Source organism: Nelusetta ayraudi, unplaced genomic scaffold (genome assembly GCF_046127955.1).
Source record: "Nelusetta ayraudi isolate G7.1 ecotype Tasmania unplaced genomic scaffold, CSIRO-AGI_Nayr_v1 ptg000015l, whole genome shotgun sequence".
Lineage (NCBI taxonomy): Eukaryota > Metazoa > Chordata > Actinopteri > Tetraodontiformes > Monacanthidae > Nelusetta > Nelusetta ayraudi.
In genome coordinates this window covers 3,541,025-3,565,168 of record NW_027466065.1, presented here as the reverse complement: position 1 = coordinate 3,565,168, position 24,144 = coordinate 3,541,025, and the positions used below count along the sequence as shown (strand labels likewise).

The 24,144-nt window shown below is 50.3% G+C and overlaps 1 protein-coding gene across 1 annotated transcript in view; it reads left to right on the top strand.

The window, feature by feature from the left end:
- alk (ALK receptor tyrosine kinase) overlaps window positions 1–24,144 on the top strand; it is a 135,524-nt gene that overhangs the window by 83,710 nt on the left and 27,670 nt on the right. The window contains exons 4-9 of the mRNA XM_076023544.1: window positions 4,787–4,918; window positions 11,621–11,755; window positions 12,514–12,617; window positions 14,290–14,462; window positions 16,227–16,321; window positions 22,315–22,410. Coding sequence (XP_075879659.1) covers window positions 4,787–4,918; window positions 11,621–11,755; window positions 12,514–12,617; window positions 14,290–14,462; window positions 16,227–16,321; window positions 22,315–22,410 — 735 coding nt within the window. The remainder of the gene's footprint in view (window positions 1–4,786; window positions 4,919–11,620; window positions 11,756–12,513; window positions 12,618–14,289; window positions 14,463–16,226; window positions 16,322–22,314; window positions 22,411–24,144) is intronic.

Below are 24,144 nucleotides of genomic sequence, written 5' to 3'. Positions count from 1 at the left end.
TCAGTTCTGAGCCTGCCGTCTCGTCAACTTGTCTTACCTGTGAATGATTTCTTTTTAACCACTCTTGTGGTTGTGTGGCTTCGATCCAGTTTGCACGGATTAGTTGCACGTTTGCAGGCTATCGGGCTGCCACTGTCCACCCTTGCCGTCGGTCAAGTCTCAGCAACCCCCCCCCCCCCCCCCCCCCCCCCCCCCGACCCCCCGTTTTCCCCATGACAGATAGCTGCGGCCGGCGGGCAGAGCCGTGGCCGGTCGAGCGCGGCCGAACTCGCACTTAATTGAATTCATGAGCGAATACTTCTTGCCCCGTCGCCCGTCCGGCGGGGAACTCGGCCGCATCCGTCTCTCGGCGCCGTAAATCTCCATGAGTGTCTCAGGACTTGGCCTTCGGGTGAGGTGGCCCCGCACCTCCTCGACACCCTCCTCCCCCTCCTCCCCCCAGCGACTCCACGAGGTTTTCCAATGATGGAGAGAGAACAGTTTTCCCGCAACGCCGGCTGAGATTAGAGAGTCATGAATGGGCAGGGAATAAAACGGCGGTGAGCTCCATCTGAATCCGGGTTGTTTCTAATCCATCAAGCGCTCTTCCCCCCCCCCCAACTTCTCTCGGTTGGGATTATTATTCAGCGAGCGTAGAGCGATATTCCAAGTTGGACAACCCTTCAGACAACTCCCGTCTCTGCGGTTTCCCAGCACGCAGAGAGATTTCAGCTCGTGACTGAAATACTGAGTCGTCCCCGAGCCGCCGCGAGCCGTTCGACTCTCTGGCCGTATTCAAATACGGGAAGACACAGGCAGCACGCCTATGTCCTAGCGGAGGGGTTGTGTTTTGTTGTGTTTTTTTTTTTTTTTTACGGGAGGGCCCGAGCCACTTTGCATGATCTCCTGATTAGTCTCTATCAGCGGAATCGCACAGGGGCGGGGGCGGGGGGGGGGGAGAACAATGACATGAATGACGCAGTTATGCAAAAAAAGTGTGAAAGCGTTAAATGGATTTCACTGTGTGGAAAAGGGGAACTGCAGGGTGGTTTGTTTGTTTGTTTGTTTGTTTTTTTTCTTGAAACCGTTCATTAATTTCCCTCCCGCTCACCGACCGAGGTGGGCCGACGCCGTAGGCTCACATTGTCATGGATGGATGGATGGATGGATGGATGGATGGATGGATGGATGGTTGATTCGCCAGTAGTCGCCCGGGTGGCCAACCGCCGCGCTCCAACACTCATTGAATGAGCAGACGGTGTAATTCAGGGGGTTCCATGTTTATTCAGTTTGGATTCACTGTGAATCCAAACCGCCTGTTTGGCCACTGGAGACGTTCCAGGGGTCACGTCGGCCTCTGACCGCACTTCCCGCCGCCTGCTCCGTGACCTGTGACTGTAAAACCGTCTGACACTCTGAAAGAAATGTTATTTACTTTACATCTGCGGGGCTTTGATGGTGTTTTATGGAAGATTTGGGCCAGAGGTCAAGGCTACTCTGAGGCACACGGGGGATGTCGCTCTGACTTCTCCCGCCTCTGTGCTGTTTTTGTTTTTGTCGGAAGTCACACGGCGAGAAATCAAGTTTGCCGGTGTCTGAATACTAAATAGTCCCCCCCACCGCCAGAGAGTCTAGTCTGGGCGCATCCAGCCGCCGCCGCCGCTCCGCGAGGGGTTCTCGCAATGTGACAAATGTGATTTAGGAACTGCGGCGGTCCAGTTTCCCCTCCCCTCTTGGCGGGTCAAAGGTCAGCGAGATGGCTGCTGTGTAACTTTGTACCTGACTGCCGTTAAAACGAAGACGGATCGCCAAATTCAAATACCCGGGGCCAGAGGTGTCTGCCACGCGGCCTCATAGCACGGATTTTTTTCGCCGCCCTGATAAATTGCCTCGCCAGCCGGCAAGCAGCTGGGCACGGCCCATACATAATGCATGCGACCAGTTAGCGCATGTAGCAAAAACCTGCGTCTGCTAGCGAGCAGGCCAGAAGCCAACGAGGGTTCACCTTGCACCGTCTGAATGAAAGCCAGTGAGTGAGGCTCCGTTTTCCTTTTTTTTCTTTTCTTTTTTTCTTTTCTTTTTTTCTTTTCTTTTTTTTCTTCTTCTTCTCCTCAGTTATTGTGAGCGGAACACGAGCACCATGAGCGGCACAAAAGGTTCATGGGAGCCTCTTTTTTTTTTTTAACAAGTACAAAAAGAAAATAGGCAACTCAAGGATCTCACCGTTTCTATGGATGAAAAAAAAAAAAAAAAAAACGTTGAATTGTTCCCTGACACGTTAATGCGACTCTTTGAAGCCATTAAGCCTTGGCGGCGCTCTAAGTGGCCTGTAGGAGGCCCCGCGCTGACGTGTTCCCATTCTGAGAGGAAAAGTTCCGTCTTTGCAGCCTGTTCCGCGGCTGATAGGGCCCAGTCCAGCTAGCGACTGGAGCTTTTATTTGCCCGGGTTAATGGCGCTCTGTGTGCACACTTCCTGAGTGGCTCATTTCCTCATGAAGAGTGTGTATTATATATGTCTCAAGCGCTTAATGAGACCTGGGCTGCCCGTGCTGCCGCGTCATTTACTGGTGTCAGACAAAGCCAGTCACCCCAGCAACACCTCAGGCTCGGCGAACAGACAAAAGAGTCTGAATCAGTTCAAACAACACCACATCCCCTCCTTCATGGCCTTTGCTGCCAGACTGCCGAGCTCGTCGGAGCCAAGAACAAATCCACATGATACAGATCGATGGGGAACCGCGAGCTGAACCCGCCGCCTCCTGGCCTTTCCTCTTCCTCTTCCTCTTCCTCTTCCTCTTCCTCCTCATCTTCTCCTTCTTCCTTGTGGAGTAGCCAGATCCCCGTCTCCTTGTGCTCGACCTGCACTGTCTCTATAGCAGGATTAGCTTTCGCTGATGAGGGTGGAGGTGAGCCGTGTGCACAAATCACACATCGCCCGCCTGATTTGCATAGATATGCAAACGTCCCGGCCTGCGATTGAGGCAGCCGATATCACTCCGAGGCGTGTGTGTGTCTGTGTGCGTCTGTGTGTCTGTGTGTGTGTGTGTTGCAGTATCTGGGTCATATTGTTTTAGCTGCTTCTGGATGATACATACATATATACTGGAAGCATGAGGAAGCAGATGATGCTCGTGCAGCCCTGCCAGAGTTATTTATGGGGCCTACAAACTGGCTTTGCTGGTGTCACAGCCAGAGGTTGCATTCGCCTTTTGTCACTGACTGATGCACTTTTTGTAGGGAGCATACATGTTTTCTGATGTCCCTCCCCCCCCGACAGCCCCCCGGGGACACTGATTTGTGTTCTGGCGTTGAACACATAAATCCTGCGGCGGTGCAGAAGTGCAGCGGTGAGCACTCCTCCGTCTCTCAGGAAGAAGGGAATTGCGTTCCTGATTGTGTCACTGCGGCTGTTTTCTTTTGCGTGCGTGCGTGCCTGTGTGTGTGTGTGTGTGCCTGTGTGTGTGTGGAGTTGGCATGTTCTCTCAGCGCCTCTGGGCGTCCCTTCTCAAACTTTAGTCCAAAGATGTGCAGTTTCAGTAAGTCTGCGAGTTGAAATGACCCGGAGGTATGAAAGTGTGTCAGTTGCGATGTGGGAGCGGGACGGGAAGGATGGATTGCGTAACTCCTTGTTTCCACGTGTGGGTTCAGAAATGAGCCGTCCGTGTGTGCGCCTGTGCAAAACTCCCCTCCGTAATGATTCAAGCAAAATTTACCTCAAGCGTGTGAAGAAAAAAACTTTACTTTGTGCAGTTTCCCCACTAGTTTGCCCACTGAGCTGACGTCCTGCTTTTAGACTCACCGTCCACCCAAAGTGCTTTAAAAAAAAAAAAAAAACAGATTAAATATTAAAGACGATTTGGGCAATTTAGTTGACGTCAATCCAGCGCATATGATTAGAATTTTTTTTTTTCTCCAGCGTTAGCTCTGCGTTATCGCCGTTACTCTGCAACACATATGGCTATATGTCATGTGACGGTTGATGGCCTTTATTAGTGTGATCTGAGTTATCATCAGACTGATCGTTTTAATATGAAGAATAATAAAGTCTGTCATACATCAACCTAGCCAGTTTCCTTATCAGTTTCTCATAAGGAATAAATTAGGGAGGTTTTCCGTCTACAGACTGTTAAGTTCCTCGCTTTGGACACCAGAGGCGCCACTCTTTATTTCACAGCTTTATGGACACCACTCACAAACTGTAACTGAAACTTTTACTTTTATTATTTTAACAGCAAAAATGTAATTTCTTTGACGCTCTTGAAAATTTTTACATTTTGTTGCCATCATGGCTGGGTTTTTTTTTTGTTTTTTTTTCATTTCCCTGTTATGTGTCACGTTGGAAAGCAATGATAGAATCGCCTGCACTCACATAAAGGAGAAAAGTAAAAGGTGTTCATGAGGCGAAGTTGACGTCATTCCTGTCATTCCTGTTTCCACGGCAACATCACCAGTGACAACAACAGAATACATTCGAGTTGATGAGATTGAAACTTTTTTTTCCATGAAAAACATTTCACAAGATAAAAAAAAAAAAATGACTGTCCCTATTGTGTGTTTTTTGGTGGTTTTTGTCATCTTCCACCTTTTATTACATTTTTTGGTATGCTGCTTACACTGCCATCTACTGAAACAAACCAGAAAACTTATATTTTTTTTAATTTCTGATGATTTTTTTAATGGAAAAAAAATTCAATGGACACTTTTGTTCTTTCCTTATTTTCTTTCAGAAGAGTCAATCTACCCTATATATAAAAACTGTCGAAACTGACTGTTCCTTCTTCCGTCTCTCCTCCTCTTCCTCGTGCAGCGTCCCCAGCCGGCCCCAACATCACGCTGAGGGGCCAGTACCACTGCTACCAGGGGCCAGCCATCCCCGTCGACAAGCTGTGCGACTTCGCCCGGGATTGTCCGCGCGGCGACGACGAGGGCGACCTCTGCCGTGAGTGCACCGTGACGACAGAGCCAGAAACCCACCGACCTTCCCCGCCTTTGCGTCTGCCTGGATCCAAAAAAAACAAAAAAAAAAAACACACCCCGGCCCGGTCAGCCGTACTGATTCGGCTTTAATGAGGCGGTTGCATCCGGCCCAATGAGGGCAGCGCCTGCCTGAGTTTTACCAAAAAGCTACGCTTGGCTAGCATTCCTCACCCTTGACATGTTCGGCTGTTGTTGTTATTTCTCTCTCCTCTCTCTCTCTGCGCGCTGCGTTGTTGGTTTTTTTCCCAAAGCCTTTGCGAGGAACGACCGGCTTAAGTATGCTGACATTTTATTCTCAAGCAAACCCCCTCGGACACTCACGACCGCTGTTTGTTTGTGCGCGTCACTATTTTTAGCGCGAATCCCTGCGACCGTCGGCACAATTTATAAAGGCCGTTGGAAACGCTTTAGCCTCCAGAGCTGATGGTGGGGAGGAGGCAGCTTTGTTTTTCCTATTGCAGTTTGATTCCAGGGTCTTTGAAGCATATTGACCAGAATTAATTTTCCCCTACCCGCGGCGCAGGTCAGCCTTCCACGTGGCGCTCATTAAAATGATGGCTGCTGCTCGCTCGCTCTTGTAGCGTTGCTAACGGCGGTGACAGGGCCAAAGAGACGCGGAAGGGAATTTATGAAGAAAAAAAGAGGGGGAAAAAAAGCCAGACACGCCTCCCTTTTCCCTGCAGGAGGGCCCCATCAGTGATAATTGGCCTGAGAGGCAAACCCGAGGGAATAATCAGCCCGATGAATGCAATAAAGTGTGTGTGTATGTGTGGGCGCGGAGCGGTGGGGTTTTTTTTTTTGATGGCAGACTCCCGATATTGGAGCATAAATAATAATTAGCGGCGGGCGAAGGCAACGTCTAAACGACGCGGCAACGGGAGGACGAGCTAATTGCTCGTTCACATCACTCACAAACACACATCAGGGAGGGTCGAATGCGATCGCTCACGCTGTCGGCATCTCAGCGGAGGCGACTTGTTGCTGTGCTTTGGAGCGGACGCTTCAGTCAGAATTTTGATTACTGCCGTCCTGCCGTCCCCCCGTCCCCCCACGCACCAACGCCGCGCACCCCCCCCCCCCTCTGCTTGCTTCCCATCATGCGGATGGAGGGAGGCTGTGCCGGCATCTTCTAATCCAGGCAGATAAAGTGGGATTTCTTTGATGTTGTTTTAATGTTCTGATTTAGTTGCCAGCCGCAACCAACAGCTCGGTCTCCGTCTCCCAGTGTTGAAGTATCAGCATTGTGGAATGAGGACAGAAACGGTGAAAAAAAAAAATGCAGGTTTGAGGTCCAGCGTGTAAAAATTTTAAGGAAGCCCGAGATTTAAGGAGGCCCGCCTGACAGCGCGTTTCGTATTCAGGTCACTGTCACTGTCACAGTCCTCAAAATGTGGCGGTGCAAGGTGGCAGCTAACTAGGAGCAAGAGCCTTATTGCTCTATGTGTATTCTTAGATATACATGAGATCCGTTCTCAGGGTAGGAAAACCAAATGACCATTTGAGTATTCACTTTTGTCAATGTATTTATGGGCAGTATGTTAAGCTTGTACCGACATAAAAATGATAAATCAAGCAACATTTCACACACTGGACCTGTGAGTTGTGACAGGGGGGACACTCCGATCTGTAAAACTCTGGAGCGGTCACGTGGATCAGGCAGCAGCGCGGCTCGCCAGGGGGCCTCGGCTGACACGGAGGAGTGGGGTGAGCGGCAGACGCGTCAAGCATTGACTCGGGGGTGAAGGATCCCTTTAAGATGTGAAGCCCTCTCCTCCGCCGCCTCCCTGCGCGTGTCCTCATAATTGTGCACGGAGGCATGAAGGCCAGCTGCCAGTCAGTCTGAATCAGGATTCTCTGGGCCTCCTCCTGGAATTGTAACAACCTTTATCCTCTCTGATTAAAGGACAAGGACACGCAACATTCCTCAGCTCTTTCATCAGGCCACCCAGACGCTGCTGCCGCGCCCCCAAACCCCACCCGGCCCGCGTTGCCTCCCGCATCACCCGCGGGCTTCCGCCGCACCTTGAGCTCCCTTGTTTGTTCCATTTTCATCTCGCTCATTCGCGACAATTACTCCTCCCCCGCTGTTCAAATGACAGCGCTCCCCTCCCTCTGATCCCCCCCCCGCCCCCCCTGCTCTCTGTGATCCGTCCATGCCTTTTTTGTCTTCATCAGCCTCGATTCATTTCAATCTTTCATAAGCCTCGCCAACAGGCTCATTAAGAAGAAAGAGAGAGACGAGCTCGCGTCAATCACAAAGGCTCCTGGCCGCCATACCAGTCAGACCGAGCCCCGCTACCTCCCCCCTAGCTGATGCGTCCCACCACCTGGTGTCACTGGCCGGATGTCTGCGCGTCCCCTCGAGAGTCTCCAGCCTCCTCTGGTGGAGCTCGGCCGCAGCCAGATTCAACCGCGAATCTACAGAGGATGCAACTTCTGCAATCGAGAAACAACTTCTTCTGCAAACAAATAAGATTCATTATCTTGTTGCCTTTACGGGAACGCCAGCAAGAGAAACAAACAGCGGTTCTTCAGCCTGAAGTCAGTCATCACACGGCGAGGCCGCCGGGCACCGTGTTGCCCGTCTCCTGTTGCCCGAAAACGAGACGAGCCGTCAGAATTTTCCGTGCAGCACTTTTCCCCCTGCAGCTGTGACCAGAGTAGCTTAACTCGACCGTCCACGTTTGAATTTTTTCTCCACTAACGGTTTTATTTTTTTGCACTCAACTCGTGATGCTGTGATCTATTAGCTATGCAGAGTTTTCATTTTTATTTATTAAGTTACAACGTTAACGCAATTACAGGCCCTGCTGAAGAAAAATGTTTTTCTTCCTCTCTTCTGTGTTTTGCTGGTAGGGTGGCCCACATTTTATTTTGTTTTGATTATTGTTTTGTTTTGTTTTCTCTCACTAAAGCTGTTGCTCATGTTCAGGCTCATTAGAAGTTAGATCTAAAGACCTACCTGTGCCTGTATATACATTGTTTCAGCACTACACAGGCGTATAATTAAACCTTATTATAAAACCTTAATCTAGTTTTTTCAGTGACATAGGAGAAAGCTTGTTTTTAATTTGTACCAAATGGTCTCCGGCTGCTACCAGATTCAAATGTTCCATATTTTCAGGTGGAGTTTGTGCCAGGGTTTTTTATAATGACCGTATCTGTTAATAATTGCTTGGCAGCTAATGATTCCAGGTGTTGCTGCACGCGCTGAACCTTATCTGACAGTAAAAAGCCGACTAGGGAGTTTGCAGGGCTGCAAACTCTGTCGAAAATGTAGCCGCCTTTCTGTTTGTGTTGTGCATTGATGACTTTCTGTGAGTGCCTGTTACTTGTAGAATTCAGTAAGAGCAGTGATTATAGTGCACTTTTTAGAAAAATGGCGTCATTTAGAAAATTGAACCAAAAATGGAAAGTCTCGTAAAAGGAAAAGGAAGGAAGTGGGAGAGAGAAAATCATCTTTATCACTCAGTGTTTTGCCTTTTTTTATTTTTGTATTTTTTTAGATTCACATTTATGTACACAGGTCTGATTCCATGAAACCAACAAGGGAAACACTGAAGTGTGTTTGTCTTTGTGATAATTTACAGAAATAAAAGCACGTCCGCACTTTTGCTGTGGCCGTATATCTTGTGACACTGTGAGTCACTCCACCCCCACCCCCCCCACCCCCACCCGACTCCATCGTTACATAAACTGCTCCGTGTCACTTAGATGTTCTCGCACAGGGGTTCAAAGTACCATCATGTGATGATGGTGGCTCATGACATGAATAAAGAGGCCCCTGTGATGATGTCACAGTCTGCACACACACATACACACACGCTCAGCGCAGTGCTGGGATGTGACACGGCGTGTCTTTCAATGTTTGTCTCAGGTCATGACACCCGCAACTCTGGGTATAATGAGGCGAATAACACTGACGTAACGGCGGCGTTTCAAGGCGGATGATGTGACTCCTAGTTTTCCAGGCTGACCAGCAGCCTCCTTGTGTATTTTAATGCACCAATCTCAATGTTTTATGTGATCTTTCTGCATACAGGGGGCTAACCACATTCAGAAACACAAAAATGTCATTTTAATGTGCACTTGAACCATGAGTAACCAATCAACCCAATCCAAACTGAGAGCTTCTGGGGACGGGGTCTCAGAGGGGTCAGTTCTTTTCCAATGCTGCTCCAATAGACTGTTTTCACTGACATCACATTTTTGTCAGTTACCTTGATGCGCGGCCATATTGGCGACAATACAATGAATGGCATGTTGAATGTACATTTTTGGTGAGATTTAAAATGTCAAAACTGCAGGAAAGCCAAGAGGAACATGTGGAAGCTGCAAAAATATACAGAGAAGGACTCGGTCAGCGGGAGAAATAGTGATATAATGAAATATTGCAGTTAATACCAGCGAGCCCCCTGGCCTTGGAAAGATGACCCGGTGTAGGCACAGAGTCTGTCAGGGGCTACGGGACCCACAACGGCAGTTCTACCTTCAATATTATATCCAGATATAGTGAACTACCTAGTTTCTTCTCCACGCCCGTACACTGCTTAAGACCTGAAGTGTTATAAAGGTTTGGATGCCTATAGCCAGACAGTGTGCGGCTGGGTGCGGGAGACACGGTCTTGGCTAATCGATGGCCTGTGTGAAATGAAGGCCAATAAGTAAGTGATGCTCTAACTCAGTCGTCACCAACCCTGCTTCTGGACATCTATTGTCCCTCATGTTTTAGATATCTCTCCAATTTAACACACTTGATAATAATTATTTGTGATTGTTATCAAGCAGCAGAAGCTTATCAAGGGCTTGATAATAGACTAGAGTTAAAAATGGATGAAAAAGCACAAGTGTTTTGTTTTGTTTTTTTAATGTGATGAAGCAAAGGGAACAACATTTTCAGTTATGTTGAACTTGTTAACAGTCAAGGACTAGACTGGACAATTACTATTTGAGGGAGGAGCCTAGTGGAAGATCCGTTCTGTTATGGAGGCATTCTTCAGCTAGTTCAGCTACGAGTTTTAATTACTCGAATATGGCCCTTTAATGGCCACATTACATTGCCTAATTCCACATATGGTGTTTTCATGAAGCGATTGGCGACGCTTATTCTGCTAATGAGCATATACTGGCGGAAAAGTCGCATAAACCTTCATTTCTAGAGGCGGAAGTTGAAGCGAGCAGCAGGCGCGTGCGGTCCTGATTGGACGAGTGTGCGACAGCTGAGGGACTGACTGACGGTTTTTTTTTTTTTTTTTTTTTTTTTTGACATTGGGAGTGAGAATGGTGGTGAGTAGTGTGGCTTATTTTTCACCCGGAAACAGCGCAGAACTTTTTTTATTATTATTATTTTCGCACAGAGCGGAAATGAACGAATGGACAACACTGGCATTGTCGTATCAACGCCAACGAAGCCTGCGTGGCCCGCAAGCGACGTGATAGTTGGTGTGTTGAAGCTCCGCGCGCTGTTCCACATTCACTAGCTAGCATAACAGTCGTAAATCAACATACTCGCATCACAAAAAAAAAAAAAAAAAAAAAAAAAACACTGCACAAATCACCTCAAGTCTCGAAAGCTCCACTAGGAATATTGCCTTTCATGGACTGTGTGAATAAAGTTTCAGGGAAGCAGGAACGGCACGTGGTTCAAGCCGGACATCTCCCTCCCTATTTGTTTTTAATTCACCAGTGTACAGATGCTGCACTCGTGAGACTTTTAACTTCGGGGCCGCGCGACCGTCTGTGGCATAACTAAATAAATCATGCTGTTTGGTTTATTTATGCCGCAGGTATCTCCAGTGTTGCCGTTTTAGGAGCTTGAAAGAACGAAACAGTGACGTCAGTTTTTAACAATTTTTTTGTTGTTGTTGTTGTTGTTGTTTCCCCCCCCCCCCCCCCCCCTTTACCTGACGTGACTCCAGGAATACCTGCTGCTCTGTTATTTGCCAGGAGGCAGCGTTGATGCGTAAAACGTTTGGGGTAGAGGGGGAAAAATACCCATTCAGAAAATCTGCTCTTGGTAACATTGAGTGGTTAAATATTTTTCACAGTATTGCTATGCGCTTCTGTTTGTGTGTATTTCATAGCAGTGACACTTTTGTCGTGCAAGTACGCAAAAATAATATACAAAATAATTACATTTCGTATTCTAGCCGTTTTGTTTTTGCTCCAAGTCTTTAATTGGTTCTGAGTTGTGTGTGGTTATCTAGTTTTTGCAGAAACAGCAGAGGAAACTAGTGTGTACTCCTTCACTGCAGTGTTGCTGCTCTTCAGATTTCGTCCTCCCCTCTCACATCATTCACATCTGCATTTGTTTGTTTCAGTTTTTAATGGATGTAAACGGTGGCCTTTATGCTGAATATTTCTGTTCCCCTTTTTTCCCCGTAATGATGCTGCAGCCTCAGCTGAAAAGAACCAGGCTCCTAAATTATTAAGCATTGTGTTAGGAACAAATGCGAAAAATCCTCACATTAACATGTGAATTGAACAATTTCATCATGCTTGGGAGACGGGAATGGACAATGACGTAGAGCTAAACTACCACTTGAGCCATTGTTGGGACTTAAATTTCACACCCAGATCGACCCCATTAGAGTCAAATCATCCGTTAATGTGTGTCGCTCCTCCTCGGACCCTGACGTCTTCTACCTCTTCTGTCTCCCTTCAGGCCAGTTTCTCAACGGCAGTTACTGCTCTTTCGAAGACGGCGAGTGCGGCTGGAAGCCGATCTCGGGCCGAGGTCTCTCCTGGAGGAGGGCGCAGACGCCGGGGAAGGTGACCAGGCAGAGCTGCTCCCCATCAGGTAGCAGAAGACATCTGTTTTGAGAGAAGCATGTCAACAGAGGACTAATTGTGCCGTCTCCTGAAATCCAGGAATTAGAAATAAAGATCTCACCATGGGAACTTTTAAATGATTGCGCAGATTATTTGCAGGCGGCGGTGGTGGTTGAGTGACTTCCCTCTAATGACTTTGAATGTTTGACTTCAGCAGTTTGTCGGCGAGCAGAATTCGCACTAAAATTCTCGGGGCGCGCCGGGAGACTGGCACGTCGTCCTTGTCTCTCGTCGTAGCACAAAAGCCAAAACCCAAAGTGCGTCTCAGCTCTGAATCTGACATCTGCCGTTCAACCGCCGGTGCCTCGACCCGACTTTGTCTCACTTTGCTGAGTCAGGTTCTTCTTCTGCCGTTTCAATCTCAGAGAAAGTCTGGGGAACCTTTGAATGGAGGACTGTTATCCTGCTTTATTTATATATATATATATATATATTTCTCCCTGATTGATGCTGCTTTTACTAACACAGCAGATAAGCAACGCAGTGTTCTTTAACAGCTCTGCCTCCGTTGTTTCCCCCCCAAAGAACTCCCTCCTGTCAAACATTCAGACTGATGAGTTCAGATGAGCGCCAGAGGACTGGCAGCAGAGTGTTGAAATAATCAGCGTGTTCACTCCATGCAATTATATTTGAAAAACCCCTCCGAGTTGTTTGAGGCTTTGTTCAATTTAAATGTCATGAATTCTTGGTCCCCGTGTGACTTTTTCCTCCTTGTTTCTCTAAAAGGCGGAACGTTCACCGTGGAGGGAGGACATTCCAAAGGTCAGCGGAGCTCGGCTGTTCTGAGGAGCCCGCTCTTCCCCCCACCCGTCAGAAACTCCTCGTGCGCGGTAAGGGCCCAGCCTGCTTGGAAACGCGTAACGTATTTGATTTCGCATCAGAGAAATTTAAATGCAATCTGCTCAATTCCAGCGTCGCTTACAATCTCTTGTGGTGAATTTGCACGTCTCTGCTGTGGTCGTGTTTAGCCAATCAGTGTTTAGGGTCCGGCGCTGGTAAACAGCTCAGTTTCTAGTGTCATAATAGTACAGTCGCAGCGTCGGTCAGTGCTGGATTTTTCGGCGTTGGAATCGATCCAGGAAATGTCGAAAGGGTGAACGAGTCGCACAACAGTGGGAGAGTTTCCAGCGTTGCCATCTGCATTCACAGCGAGAGGTCCCGACAAACGCTCGAGGTCGACCTTGTCACTCACACGCCAAAGGTGCTGACGAATGGCTGAAAATATTAAAAGTCATGCATTATTCAGACGACGGCGTCTCCGGGGTCGCCTGTGTACTTGAAGTCTTGATTGGCGCCGTCGCATCCATCATCGGGAGTTATGCCCGCTATTTTTAATCCTGGCGAGTGGTCAGAACTCGTCGGCCTCGCCGCCGCCGCCGTGTGGGGACGGTTAGAGGTGGGGCAGGAAATCTGAGAGGTCAGAATTCGGGATAACAGCGGAGGCGGAGCGAAGGTAGCTGGAAGTAGCGCAGGGGAATATTTGCAAGAAAAGGTGAAGCAGCAGCAGCAGCAGCAGCAGCGGCAGCGGCGGCGGCACGGGCAGAATACTAAAGAGCTGCAAGGCGCTCAGGTGTGAACGTGCGGACGGCGGGCGTCCTCGCACCGGCGGCGAGACGTCACCTACCAGTGTCTGGGCGCGCCGCCAAAGATTAGCCCGCGATTCCAGATTAACACCCCAAATCCCTCTGTCTACAGCCGACTGGCGCTGTCCAATTCGGCCCCGTCCCGCTCCCTGACAGCTGCGCCAAGGATATTAGTTGTGGGTATTAGCCACAGACCACGTTCGCTTTCATGTGGCGCCCAGTGTGCGGTGTGCCGCCGCCGTAATCTTGATGTTTAAACCGCGTGGCTCCGCTGCCGATAAGGACCCGCTGTTGATGAGCGCCGCGCCTGACTGGAGCGCCGTCCCTCCTCGCCGCAATTCTTCTTCCCTCCCCACCTCCTGACGCCAGCGAGCGCTCCAATCAAACGGCCTGGAAGGCAGTTTTTAGACACCTATATATGTGATGTATTGAGCTGGAGCTGGCTTTACTGCGATGCGTTGTTGCGTTGTTGTGTTGTTGCGTTGTTTTCTTTCCAGCAGGTGCACAGCTACTGCAGTAGCCCCCTTCTGGAATAAAGCAGAAAGTGAGATTGATCTGGGCTGAGGCGCACTGGAGCTTGTGCTGGTGGCAAAATAACCCAAATTACCAACCTGGTTGAATTCCATTAATCTCTGAATCATTAGGAAAGAACAGATGGCAGCTTCTGATTGATCTAAATGCGATTTTTAACACGTGTCGTTCTTGATGGATCGCGCGCGTGCCTCGTTTACTTTCACCCCAGGAACATTTTGTTGGACGGTCGAGCGGCCGCGTTGCCCGTTTGCTTTGTTTGTTTTGTTTGGATTTTACTTGTTCACTGGCACCACTTACCAACCTGTCGTTTTTGTGTTTTCTTTCTCCATCGTGTGTCTGTCTGTCTGTCTGTGTGTCTGTGTGTCTTTTCGTCTGTCACCCGTAGCTGCGATTCCGCCTCTGTTCTGGAGGCTCCCACAAGGGGTCGCTGTCACTGTGGATCATGCAGAACAGCACGGGCCCCGGGGAGCAGCGCAGACTGTGGAGTTCAGCCGAGGAGCCCCGATCCAAGCGGGACTGGAGAGCCGTGTCGGTGCCCATCTACTGGCAGGAGGACTGGTACGACGAGCGCCCGCTGCCGCACCTTCGCAGCTCGTCAGAGCGGCTCGCCTGAGCTCGACCAGAGCGAGCCAGCCGGCCGACCGGCGAGCGCCTCCTCCTCCTCCTCCCTCCTCCTCCCTCCTCCTCCTCCTCTCCTCCTCCTCCTCCTCCTCTTCCTTCTTCTCTTCTCCACAAATGCAGATTCCCCAACATTTACATTCCATTTCTCTGAGAGACTTCCTCTCTCAGCTCCGCGAAACTAATGAATCCCAGAGGGACTCTTGCTCTCGTGCCGCGGACCTTCCATGTGTACAGCTGCGCTGAATATCTTCATCTTCTTCTTCTTCTTCTTCTCCCTCCTTCCTCCTCCTCTTCGCCTCTCGTCTGTGATAAGCAGAGCAGGGATCAATAGACGAGGCTCTGCCCACCACGATTGCCTTCCAATTAGCTCTGGCCTCAATTTTTTTGTTGCAGTCAGAAAGACAGGGAGAGAGAGAAATACAAAAGGAATAAAAAGTGGAGGGAAGGGGCGAGCGTACGACGTGGTGGTGGTCGTGCGTGGGTGGGGGGGGGGGGGCAGATAAGACAGTTCATCTGTTTGCGAGACTGGGGCTTTCTTTGCCATTCAAGCTTGGATAATCCCGCTCCCCCGAGAGTGATTAATTTTTGATTCCTGGGTTATGTAGTCAGCCGTGCCGGCGCTCTTAATTAGAATGTCATGTTCGTAACCACGAGGTGAACCTGCCACTCTCTCCGCGCTGACCTTTTGCGGAGCTTAAACAGAATCCGAAACACGGGCGGCAGTGCGGAGTAAGCGAGCGAGTCGGGGCTGGAGGCGGGGTTACCCGAGTGTCGCCGCCACCGCCGCCGCCCGGCGGCCTGCAGGCTGACGGTCGGACACGGAGATACAATATGACTGCCGTCAAGTTTAGGCATGGCCTCGACATTAAATATTAAAGGTGACAGACAGACAGACAGGCTGTGCGGACCTGCGCTGAATGACTGATGGCGCCCGGAGAGCCGGGAAGTTGGTCCGTCTGCAGGTTACGATGAGGCCGCGGTGCAGAGAATCGCTAGCAGTGAGTGAATGCGGCCGCTGCAGGAGGATTTTGCTCGTAGCCCCTGATAGGACGGTTCGGGCCGGATGTTAAGCACATTTACTCTGAGTAACTGGTATTTGCTTTTTGCTGCCCGGTGAGTCAGCAAAGTGAAGCCAGCGCTACATAGCTCGGAAAAGTAGCGGCTAATTCTGTTCCTACTCAGTATTAGCTTAAGGTTAGCGCACTGTAGCTGTTTTGGAAAAGGTTTCCTGGCCCTCGTGTCTCCCTCCACGGCCCACACTTAACTGGGAGAGATACAAGTTTGTGACATCACAAGGGGTCCACTCTCATTTCTGAGTAGAGTGTGTTGTTGGAAAATGGTGCAGGGCATTTTTTTTTCCACAGCGTGGGGCTTTTAAAATTTCCATTTGTCATTTTCTTCTTTGCTTCTTCTTCACCATTTACGCATAAATAATTTCTCCTCTACACAAGTTTTGCATTTGCAAAAACCAACAAATCAAAACGTATCTTATCAAAGTCGTTGTTGCTGTTGTTGATCTGCAGGAGAGAGTGAAGGGCCGAGAGAGAGAGACTGAGTTACTCTCCAGATGAGAACCTCTGTGGGACTTTTGTAGAGAATGAGGATAAATTCTTCCTTGTGCAAGCTTCTGTCAGACCGCCGTCTCTCTCGGCGCCGCACTCGGCCTGCGAGTCGGCTAAAGCAGAATCTGTCCCTCCGCAGGTTCTGGCTGCAGTTCAGCGCTGAAGATGGACCTGGCGCCGCCTCAGCCGTCTCCCTGGACAACGTCTCTTTCAGCATGGACTGCTTCCTGACGTGTGAGTACCGGCCGGGCCTGTCGCACCTAGCTGGGATCTTTCAGCTCCATGGCCAGATGGAGTGGCCGCGAAGGGGATTTGATGAGTGATCAATTAAAATGCTAGTTTTGATTTAAATACCAGGCTTCCTTAAAAAATTGTGGCACAAGATGGCAGCTAACTGGGATCCTGTATATATGACAACCAAATACTTGAATTGTACTGCGAGTATACACTTATATTATTGTATTTATTGACAGTGTGATAAGCTTTAACCAATATTAAAATCCCAAATCAAGCCACATTTTACACACAGCACCTTTAAAGGTCTCTTAATGTTTTGCCCCAAAGGCCTAGCGTGTTGCGCTTTAGTGCCATCTAGTGGTAAGGAATCACATTGGCAACAACGTTAATCCCCCTGGATCGTTTCCTCGACAGCTGTCTTTGTGGGGCTCGGATGATTTTGTTCGTGTTGTGTCATGATTAAAAACCCAAATTTGGTCGGGGGGGGTCAAACGAAGGGAGATACCGCTGTAAGTAACAAATGTAAAAACACAACAAACAATCAGAGCGAATCTCAGCGAAACTTCTGCGAGATTTCGCACCATGCGATGGTTCAAAGCAGATATTGTAGCAGTAAGAATAGCAGAGATAAATGTGATGCTGTTGGCTTTTAATGGTCCTGTTACACTATAAAGCTAAAAAATGAATAAATTAAATAAACATTTTTAGCCCTGGGTTTGCAGCTACTGTTGGGTATCGTCAGCCTATCGGCAGGTTATCAGCAAATGTCGAGGAAAATACGAGACTCTGAAGAACCATATCACATTTTCTATATTTTATGCATTGTGCTCAGTCTCTTTAAGCACCATTGAAATGTCAGGACCGTTTGAACTCTCCATTCGTAGCCGCCCCGATTGATCCGGGCTTATGTTCAGAAGGCGCGTGGCCGCCTGGTAAAGGTCAGACCTTACATCACCCGCCTGCAAATGTTGCCCCTGTAATTGAGTCGGTTTATCGAGATTCAAAGAACAAAAAATTAAATGACAACACAGGTACGGCGACAGACAGACAGACAGACAGACAGACAGACAGGCGGATGTACGGACAGAATTAAAGGTTATGAGCTGAGGGCCTGCACTTGGTTGTCGTGTTAGCCACCTGGACTCCACCCACTGTGGTGCTGCAGAGCTGTTGGACCGGACCAAGCCGACCAAGACCATCCTCACGACCCCCCATTATGAAGATAATCTCAAACCTGCTGCAGCCGTGGCAAAAACCAAGCAGCTGCCGCAAACTTTGCGTTACGGAGGAGCATCAGCAGCCATCGCTGTTTGTCCAAAAGCCAGCGTCCTGATTGGCCGGGCGTCTCTCTGCTTGCCAGGACATTATTTATTTGCGCAGCCGTCGTGTTTGGGCTGTTGCTGTTGTTCCCCCCCCCCTGCTCCCCTTCCCTCCTGCTAAACCTCCTCTCGAGGGTCATCTCTGGTCTCCGGGCGCAGCAAAGTTCTTCACCCAGACAGCAGGAAATCTGTTATCTGCCCGCCGCTCGCTTGACACGGCGACGCTCCAGCGGCGATTATTCACACTGGGCTCGCAGTCGATGCTGAAGAGCGTTTCCGAGAGAGTGATGGGCGAGAGCGTATAGACGCCTGGCCTGGCCGCCACCGCCACCGACCCGCTAATGTGACGTGGCGGGGAGACATGCCGCAAACACGTTAGGCAGCGATTCAGCCGTGCGCGGTCGTTTATTTTATTTTTTTTATTTTTTTCAGTTTTTTTTTTCCTGCACACTTCGCTGTCGGTGTGATGAATAGTTTAGCAAAGTCCCGGTGCTCGGCTGTGCATCTGTTGACCTTCAGGTGCTGGGTTCCCGCCGGCCGCACCTTTTTCTCATTTTATCCAGCAGCTTTGCTGAATTATTTTATGACCAGGTGCTTTGCAATGCAGCGTCATTTTATCCCCCCCCCCCACTCCTCCCCTCCCCAACACGCTGCATCAATCGCGCTTCCCATCATCAACCCCGATGGTGCTTCTTTTCTTCTTTCCCCTTTTGTGGCCGGTCCTCGACATCACAAGTGAGTGGAATCATCAGCACTCTGTGAAAGATTCAAGAGCACCACCACCCCCCCACCCCCCCCCCCAAAAAAATAAAATTGATTTGGATGGAAATGATTTGATATTTCTGCACTAAAAGCTAAAGAAATCCAAACTTTTTTTTTCTTCTGGGGAGAATCTCTCGGTCGCGGCTGTGTATTAACTCCAGCACGCCGCCGGCTGCCTCCGCCGTAATAGGATTTGACCCCCTGGAGTGTGACGTGATTGGTTCACATACGCTGGTTCTCCTATTTAAAGTGTCTGGCTCTTTTCTAATGCAGGTCTGGAGATGGAAACATTTTTATCGCTGATGAACATAGTTATGACAAAGCAGTTCCGGCAAAGGCAGCCAGCAGTCGTGTTTGTTAACAAAAAGAAACGCCTGTCAAAAAAGCAGATAAATGAGTTTTTTTTTTCCTTTCGTATTTTTCCCCCCAAGTGGGATTCGACCTTTGCAACGGTTGGATGGAGACGCCGAAGGGTTGAAAATAGACCCCGGTGCGGCCGGACTGTGCAGGTCCAGGGGTTCCTGCTGCCCCAACCTGGAGTCAGTAGGCAGAGTCGCCCCCTGCTGGCTGCTGCAAGCGCCGATTCAAGCATGGATGGCTTCCTATTGACGACTCGCTTCCACATACAGGAACCGCGCATGCTAACGCTCCGATCTGATCCCCGTTTTCCACCAGGGCCGCTAGCGTCGCCGCTCTCTCAACATATATATATAAATACATAGTGGGTAGTTTTTGTTCCCGGGGAGCCGCAGGAAAGTCAAGATATTCCGCCTTGACTGGAGTTGCGCCGCCCGCCCACCCTCTCCATGTGACCGGCCTCTCGCGGCCTGCTTACGGCGGCCGGCTAATGAACACTGACAAGCTGGCTGGCTGTCGCCCTGCCCTCTAGTTCACGCTGCTCTGCCGCAGACCTGCTGAGTCCCTCCGCCACCCCCACCCCTCCCCCGTTGCAGCAGCATACAAATGCTGCGGCGCTGTCTGTTCCGACGCCCCGCTGTAGTGTCTTATCTCATGCTCGGAATAATAATGCGAAACCCCCTGGCCTTATTAGCAACTTTTTTTTATATATATATATATATCTTTTTTTTTTCTTTCCTCTCCCGGAGACGGCGGAGAAAGCAGTCGCTCCAACTTGTTGTGCGGGACGCAGGAAATGCGTTACGTGTTCGGAATCTCGTGCGCCCGGTCGGTCTGGGATCCATTAAAATCTGCACAGAAGCCCCGTTTGTAGCCGAGCCACCGAGGAGCCCAGATGTAGGCGAAGATATTTATTTGAAGATTACAGGGATAGTGGATAAGCTATTGATTCTTTTTTTTTTTTTTTTTTTTTTTTATCCCCCTCCCCTCCTCCACCACCGCCACCGCCACCACCTCCACCACAAAGCCCCCGCCGGCATTCATTTGTTGTCATGGCTTGGAGATGTGTAGCAGAAAAGAGCAGGATTAGCCGCCTCGCTCTGCGTTCCCGTCGCCACCGCCAGCCGCGGAATGCAAATTCCTCCCCAAAGGCTGCGACTCAAACACGCCGTTAATTTGTTGTGGTGGGATGGCGCAGCGTCGAGGGAGCTCCTCCCCCCGCGCCACATTGTCAAAAATGGTGAGTCTCCGACCTGAAAGGGGAGGGGAGGGCAGGGGAGGGGGTCCCGTCCTCACCCTGCCGCCGGACTGACGAGACGGATGAAGATGAAACGTCTCGTTTTCGCTCCCCCCCCCCCTCAAAACGCCTTCTGAGCGACGGCGAGGCAAAGCGGGCGCGATTGCGCTTCCAGCTGCCCGGCCGTCGCTCGTCACAATTAGGCGCCACGCAGATCGGATATTCCGCTTGGTATTCGCAGCGTCACCACCTGCTCCTCGCCGCGCCGCCGGTGCTGTTGTCATCGTTATCTGAGGCTGCAACCTCTTAAATCCAGGAGTATTTGTAGCTTTGGCGGAGCGAAGCCAGTGAGGGTGGAAACGCCGTCAGGAAACCTTTAAATCATCCTTCACTGCTGCTGCTGCTGCTGCCGCTGGCGGCGGCAGAGGCGGCCGCAGCGGCAACTTTGCGAAGAATAATTGGCAGACGCCGTGCGAACAAACCGCGGCGGCGGCAGCGGCGGTGGCGGGACTTGAAAGGAACGCGAGCAGCCCCGGAAACAGGCCGTTCTATATGCAGAGCAGACGCTGTGTGCAGAGTTAATATGCGGGTCATTCCCACGTTGTTTAATTTCGAACAGTGTTTGCACGCCCGGAGTAGCGGGAGCACTTACAGGGAGCGGCGGCGCGCTGCAAGTGTTAAGTGAAAACACACACAGATGGCTCTTTGTCGCCGCTGATAGAGTGGAGCGCCGCGTCGGGGTCGACATGCGCCGCAATTCCGATTTTTTTTTTTCCGAGCCGAAAAGCCAACAAGGTGCCGCGGCGCCTGCCGCTCACTCGCTCGAGGCAGCAGCCAGGCAGGTGAGGAGGAGGAGGAGAGGGAGAAGAATGAGGAAGAGGAGAAGCAGGATGAGGATTGGATCTCGCAGACCACCGATAAGTGTTGGATTTCTCCAATCAAACAAAGGTACTCACCGTGCAGGCACAAGGCAGGAGAACAGGTTGTTGTTGCGTGATGTCACGCGGCTCAGGGGACAGGAAGTGAAAAGTAGCTTAGTTGCTGAGGATGTGTCATGTAGAAAAAAGCCAATGTCCTGCGTGGTTTATGGTTGCTCCAGTCGCTACAAACCAAGGGAGAAAATGTTTTTCTTAGTTCCGAAGGTGGTTGTTGTTCACGAAGGTGAGAAGTGTAAAAAAAAAAAAAAACTCACTGTAAAAAGTGGATTTCAACTCTACGTCTGCAGTTGGTCGGGAGGGGCGGAGTCTGCTAATATTAATTAATGCTAATCTGTGTCTGCAACAACCGCTTCATCAGAGGTGTGTTGGCGAGCTAACTGGGTTTTTGAAAACCGGCTCTGAACCATGCATAATACGGATTCTCCTCACCGGTTTCCTCCATTGACTCACTCTCATTTCTATTTCCTGACCTCCATTTGAATTTGCTCGTCATCACAACAATGTGACTGAAACCAAGCTGTCGCTGGGACGTCACGTCGGAATTCTAGATGATTCAAAATTGCCTTGGTCCTTTTCGCTGGTTTTGGCACATGACCGGACCAGTCGGCATTTATTCAGAGGAGACAGAGGGAGTGGGGGGGGGGGGTTAACTGCTGAAAAACAGGCTGCGTCAGTTTTTGGGGCAGAGCTGCGCAACATCTCTTCATTGGAAGAAGAGCAAAGACCTGAAGGCTCCCTGCTGGCCCCCGATGTCGTCGCGCTGTTGTCGGCTCCCGGATTAAATTCTGAAAAAGGCGCTCGCTCACGTTCGGCTGCGGCGCTGATTGCGAGGCCCTCGGCAGTCACTCATCAGGAGCGGCGACGGGCCTGCGGGACGATCTGTCACGCGGCTGCAGCGAGCCGCCGCTCAGCCGTTCGGCCCCTGGAAAACCCAGCGAGAGCGGCAGGGGCGTCCGACTGCCCTGCTGGAAGTTATTAATACAGTCCCACCAACTTCAAACATTTCCATTCCTCCTAAAAATAAAAAATGTTTTTCTCCAGTCGGGAGCTCTAAAATCCAATCAGCCTGGGTCGTTTGCCTGGAATATTTCAAATTCTGTTTGGGAGTTTGAGAGAGAGAGAGAGGGCGAGAGACATCAAGGTGGCGGTGAGCTTGTGAAGCGCCACCAGCGCCGCCGCTGAATGAGCTGCAGCAACAAAACAGAGATTTAGAGGAGCCGCCTGTAATGAATCCCGCTGCCTCGGCGGCGCCAATGAAAGAGTGACCCCTGCTGGTGGTTGCGGGGTTCCAGCGTGCCTGCTTCTGCTCCTGCGGCTGCTGGCCAACACGTACTTTTCACTTTAATTGCGTGTTTTGTTTTTTTCCCCCCGTTTCAGCCGTCGCAGAGTTCCAGCCGGCGGTCACCGCCCTGACGCCCAGGCCCAACATCCGCGAGACCACGCCCTCGTTCCCCATCAGCGGCCCCGATCACGGTGAGTCTCCTGTATAGAAGTGCAGGCGAGTCCGCAGTCGCTCATCCTGCACAGGCGGGTGGTCATCCTGAAGGAATGCTAGCGCCTTTTGAACAGTTTCTTGCAGTCATAAACTGCAAGAATCTGTTGTGCGTGTGCCTTGTTTGTGTGTTTGTCGTCTTTGGGGGCTTTTGCTTTGTTTGTTCAAACAGGCCTGAGATTGGAACCCCCTACCGGACCTTGCAACTTTCTCTGCTTTTAGCCTCCAACGATAAAAAATGAAAACCCTGCGGTCGGTCGTCGCAGGGCGGCGAAAACTAAACGTCGCCCCCTACTGGTGCGGCACCACAGAGCGTGCCGCTGCGTCCGAATCTAAGGGATTAGACCGTGTGCTAAGAAAGCCCAGAGACATTAAGGACTATTCTACCATATTTTCAAAATAAAAAAACAAAACCCAAGAGAAACTGGGAAGTTGTAGGAAACCAGAACGCTGGTAGTTGCATGAAGAGTTAAAAAAAAAAAAAAAAGGAAAGAAAAAGAAAGCACTCGCAGCCTTCCCCGGCTGGCCGGTCATGGTCCGAGGTGCCTCCCGGCCCGCATTAGCGTCCGCCGCCATGCTAAACAGCAGACAAAGGCACGCTCTAATAGTCATCGCAGGTCCTGACATGCTAATCTGAGGATGTTTATCCGGCAGCCACTTGTCAGACTGGATGTCTGTGACGGGCTCTGAGATCAGAGCTGTGTGTGTGTGTGTGTGTGTGTGTGTGTGTGTGTGTGTGTGTGTGTGTGTGTGTGTGTGTGTGTGTGTGTGTGTGTGTGTGTGTGTGTGTGTGTGTGTGCCCCTCTCAGGTCAGAAGGGATGAAGATCAGACGTTTCTGGCCTCTGGCTTCTGGCCAACAGATATGATTAGATGAAGCTAATGGATTCGGCCTTGACTCGGGTCACTGGTCCGTCTGGAATAAATCTTCCTGCAACAAGCTGTGTGTCTTTTACGCAAACATCCCGGTGTCGGGGTTTCCCGCCGCCGCCGCGTTCGGCAGGTTTCCCAGAGGTCGACAATAAGGGATGTTTGAAGATCGCTGGCCAGACTGAAGACGATGTAGTACCTATGCCCGGCCTGGTGTGGTGCCGTAAGTGTACTCCCAGAAGGCGGAGGGGGAGGAGGAGAAGAAGAAGAAGAAGAAGAAGAAGAAGAAGAAAAACGCCTGAAGCACGCTCCGCATTTAAAGAAGCAGTAGCTCGCTAACAACATGAGCCTAACTGAGAATGGACAGGAAGATGGCTCGGGAAAACACGGTGTGGATGAACGGCAGAGTTGAACTGATGCACAAAGCCTTCAAAATGTTAAGGTTGCCAGTAAAAGTTTGCTAACTTTTTTGTCATTTAGGTTTTCCTGCCTCTATTTCCCAGTCCGCCGAGCCAAAAGAAAATCACTAGAAAGTAAAACAGGGGGGCCACCGGGCCAGTTCCATTGCCGACCCCAGTTACCGCTCTGAAGTCTGGCGACCAATAAGACGCCGCTCTTGCCGCCTCCGAACTGCTTTTCTTTTTTTCTCACCGTGGTGGAGACGAACTCAAAGCGGTGGGAAGAAGTCGGAGTTGCAGCTGTGCCTCGGTCATCCCAAAGGCAGCCGGCAGCAGTTAGCATTCTCCCAGCGTCTCCCCACCTCCCAGCTCTCATACCACCCCCCACCCCCACCCCCCCTCCTCCTCCTCTTCTTCTCGCCCGTCCGGTGCTGATGCTGCTGCGTTGA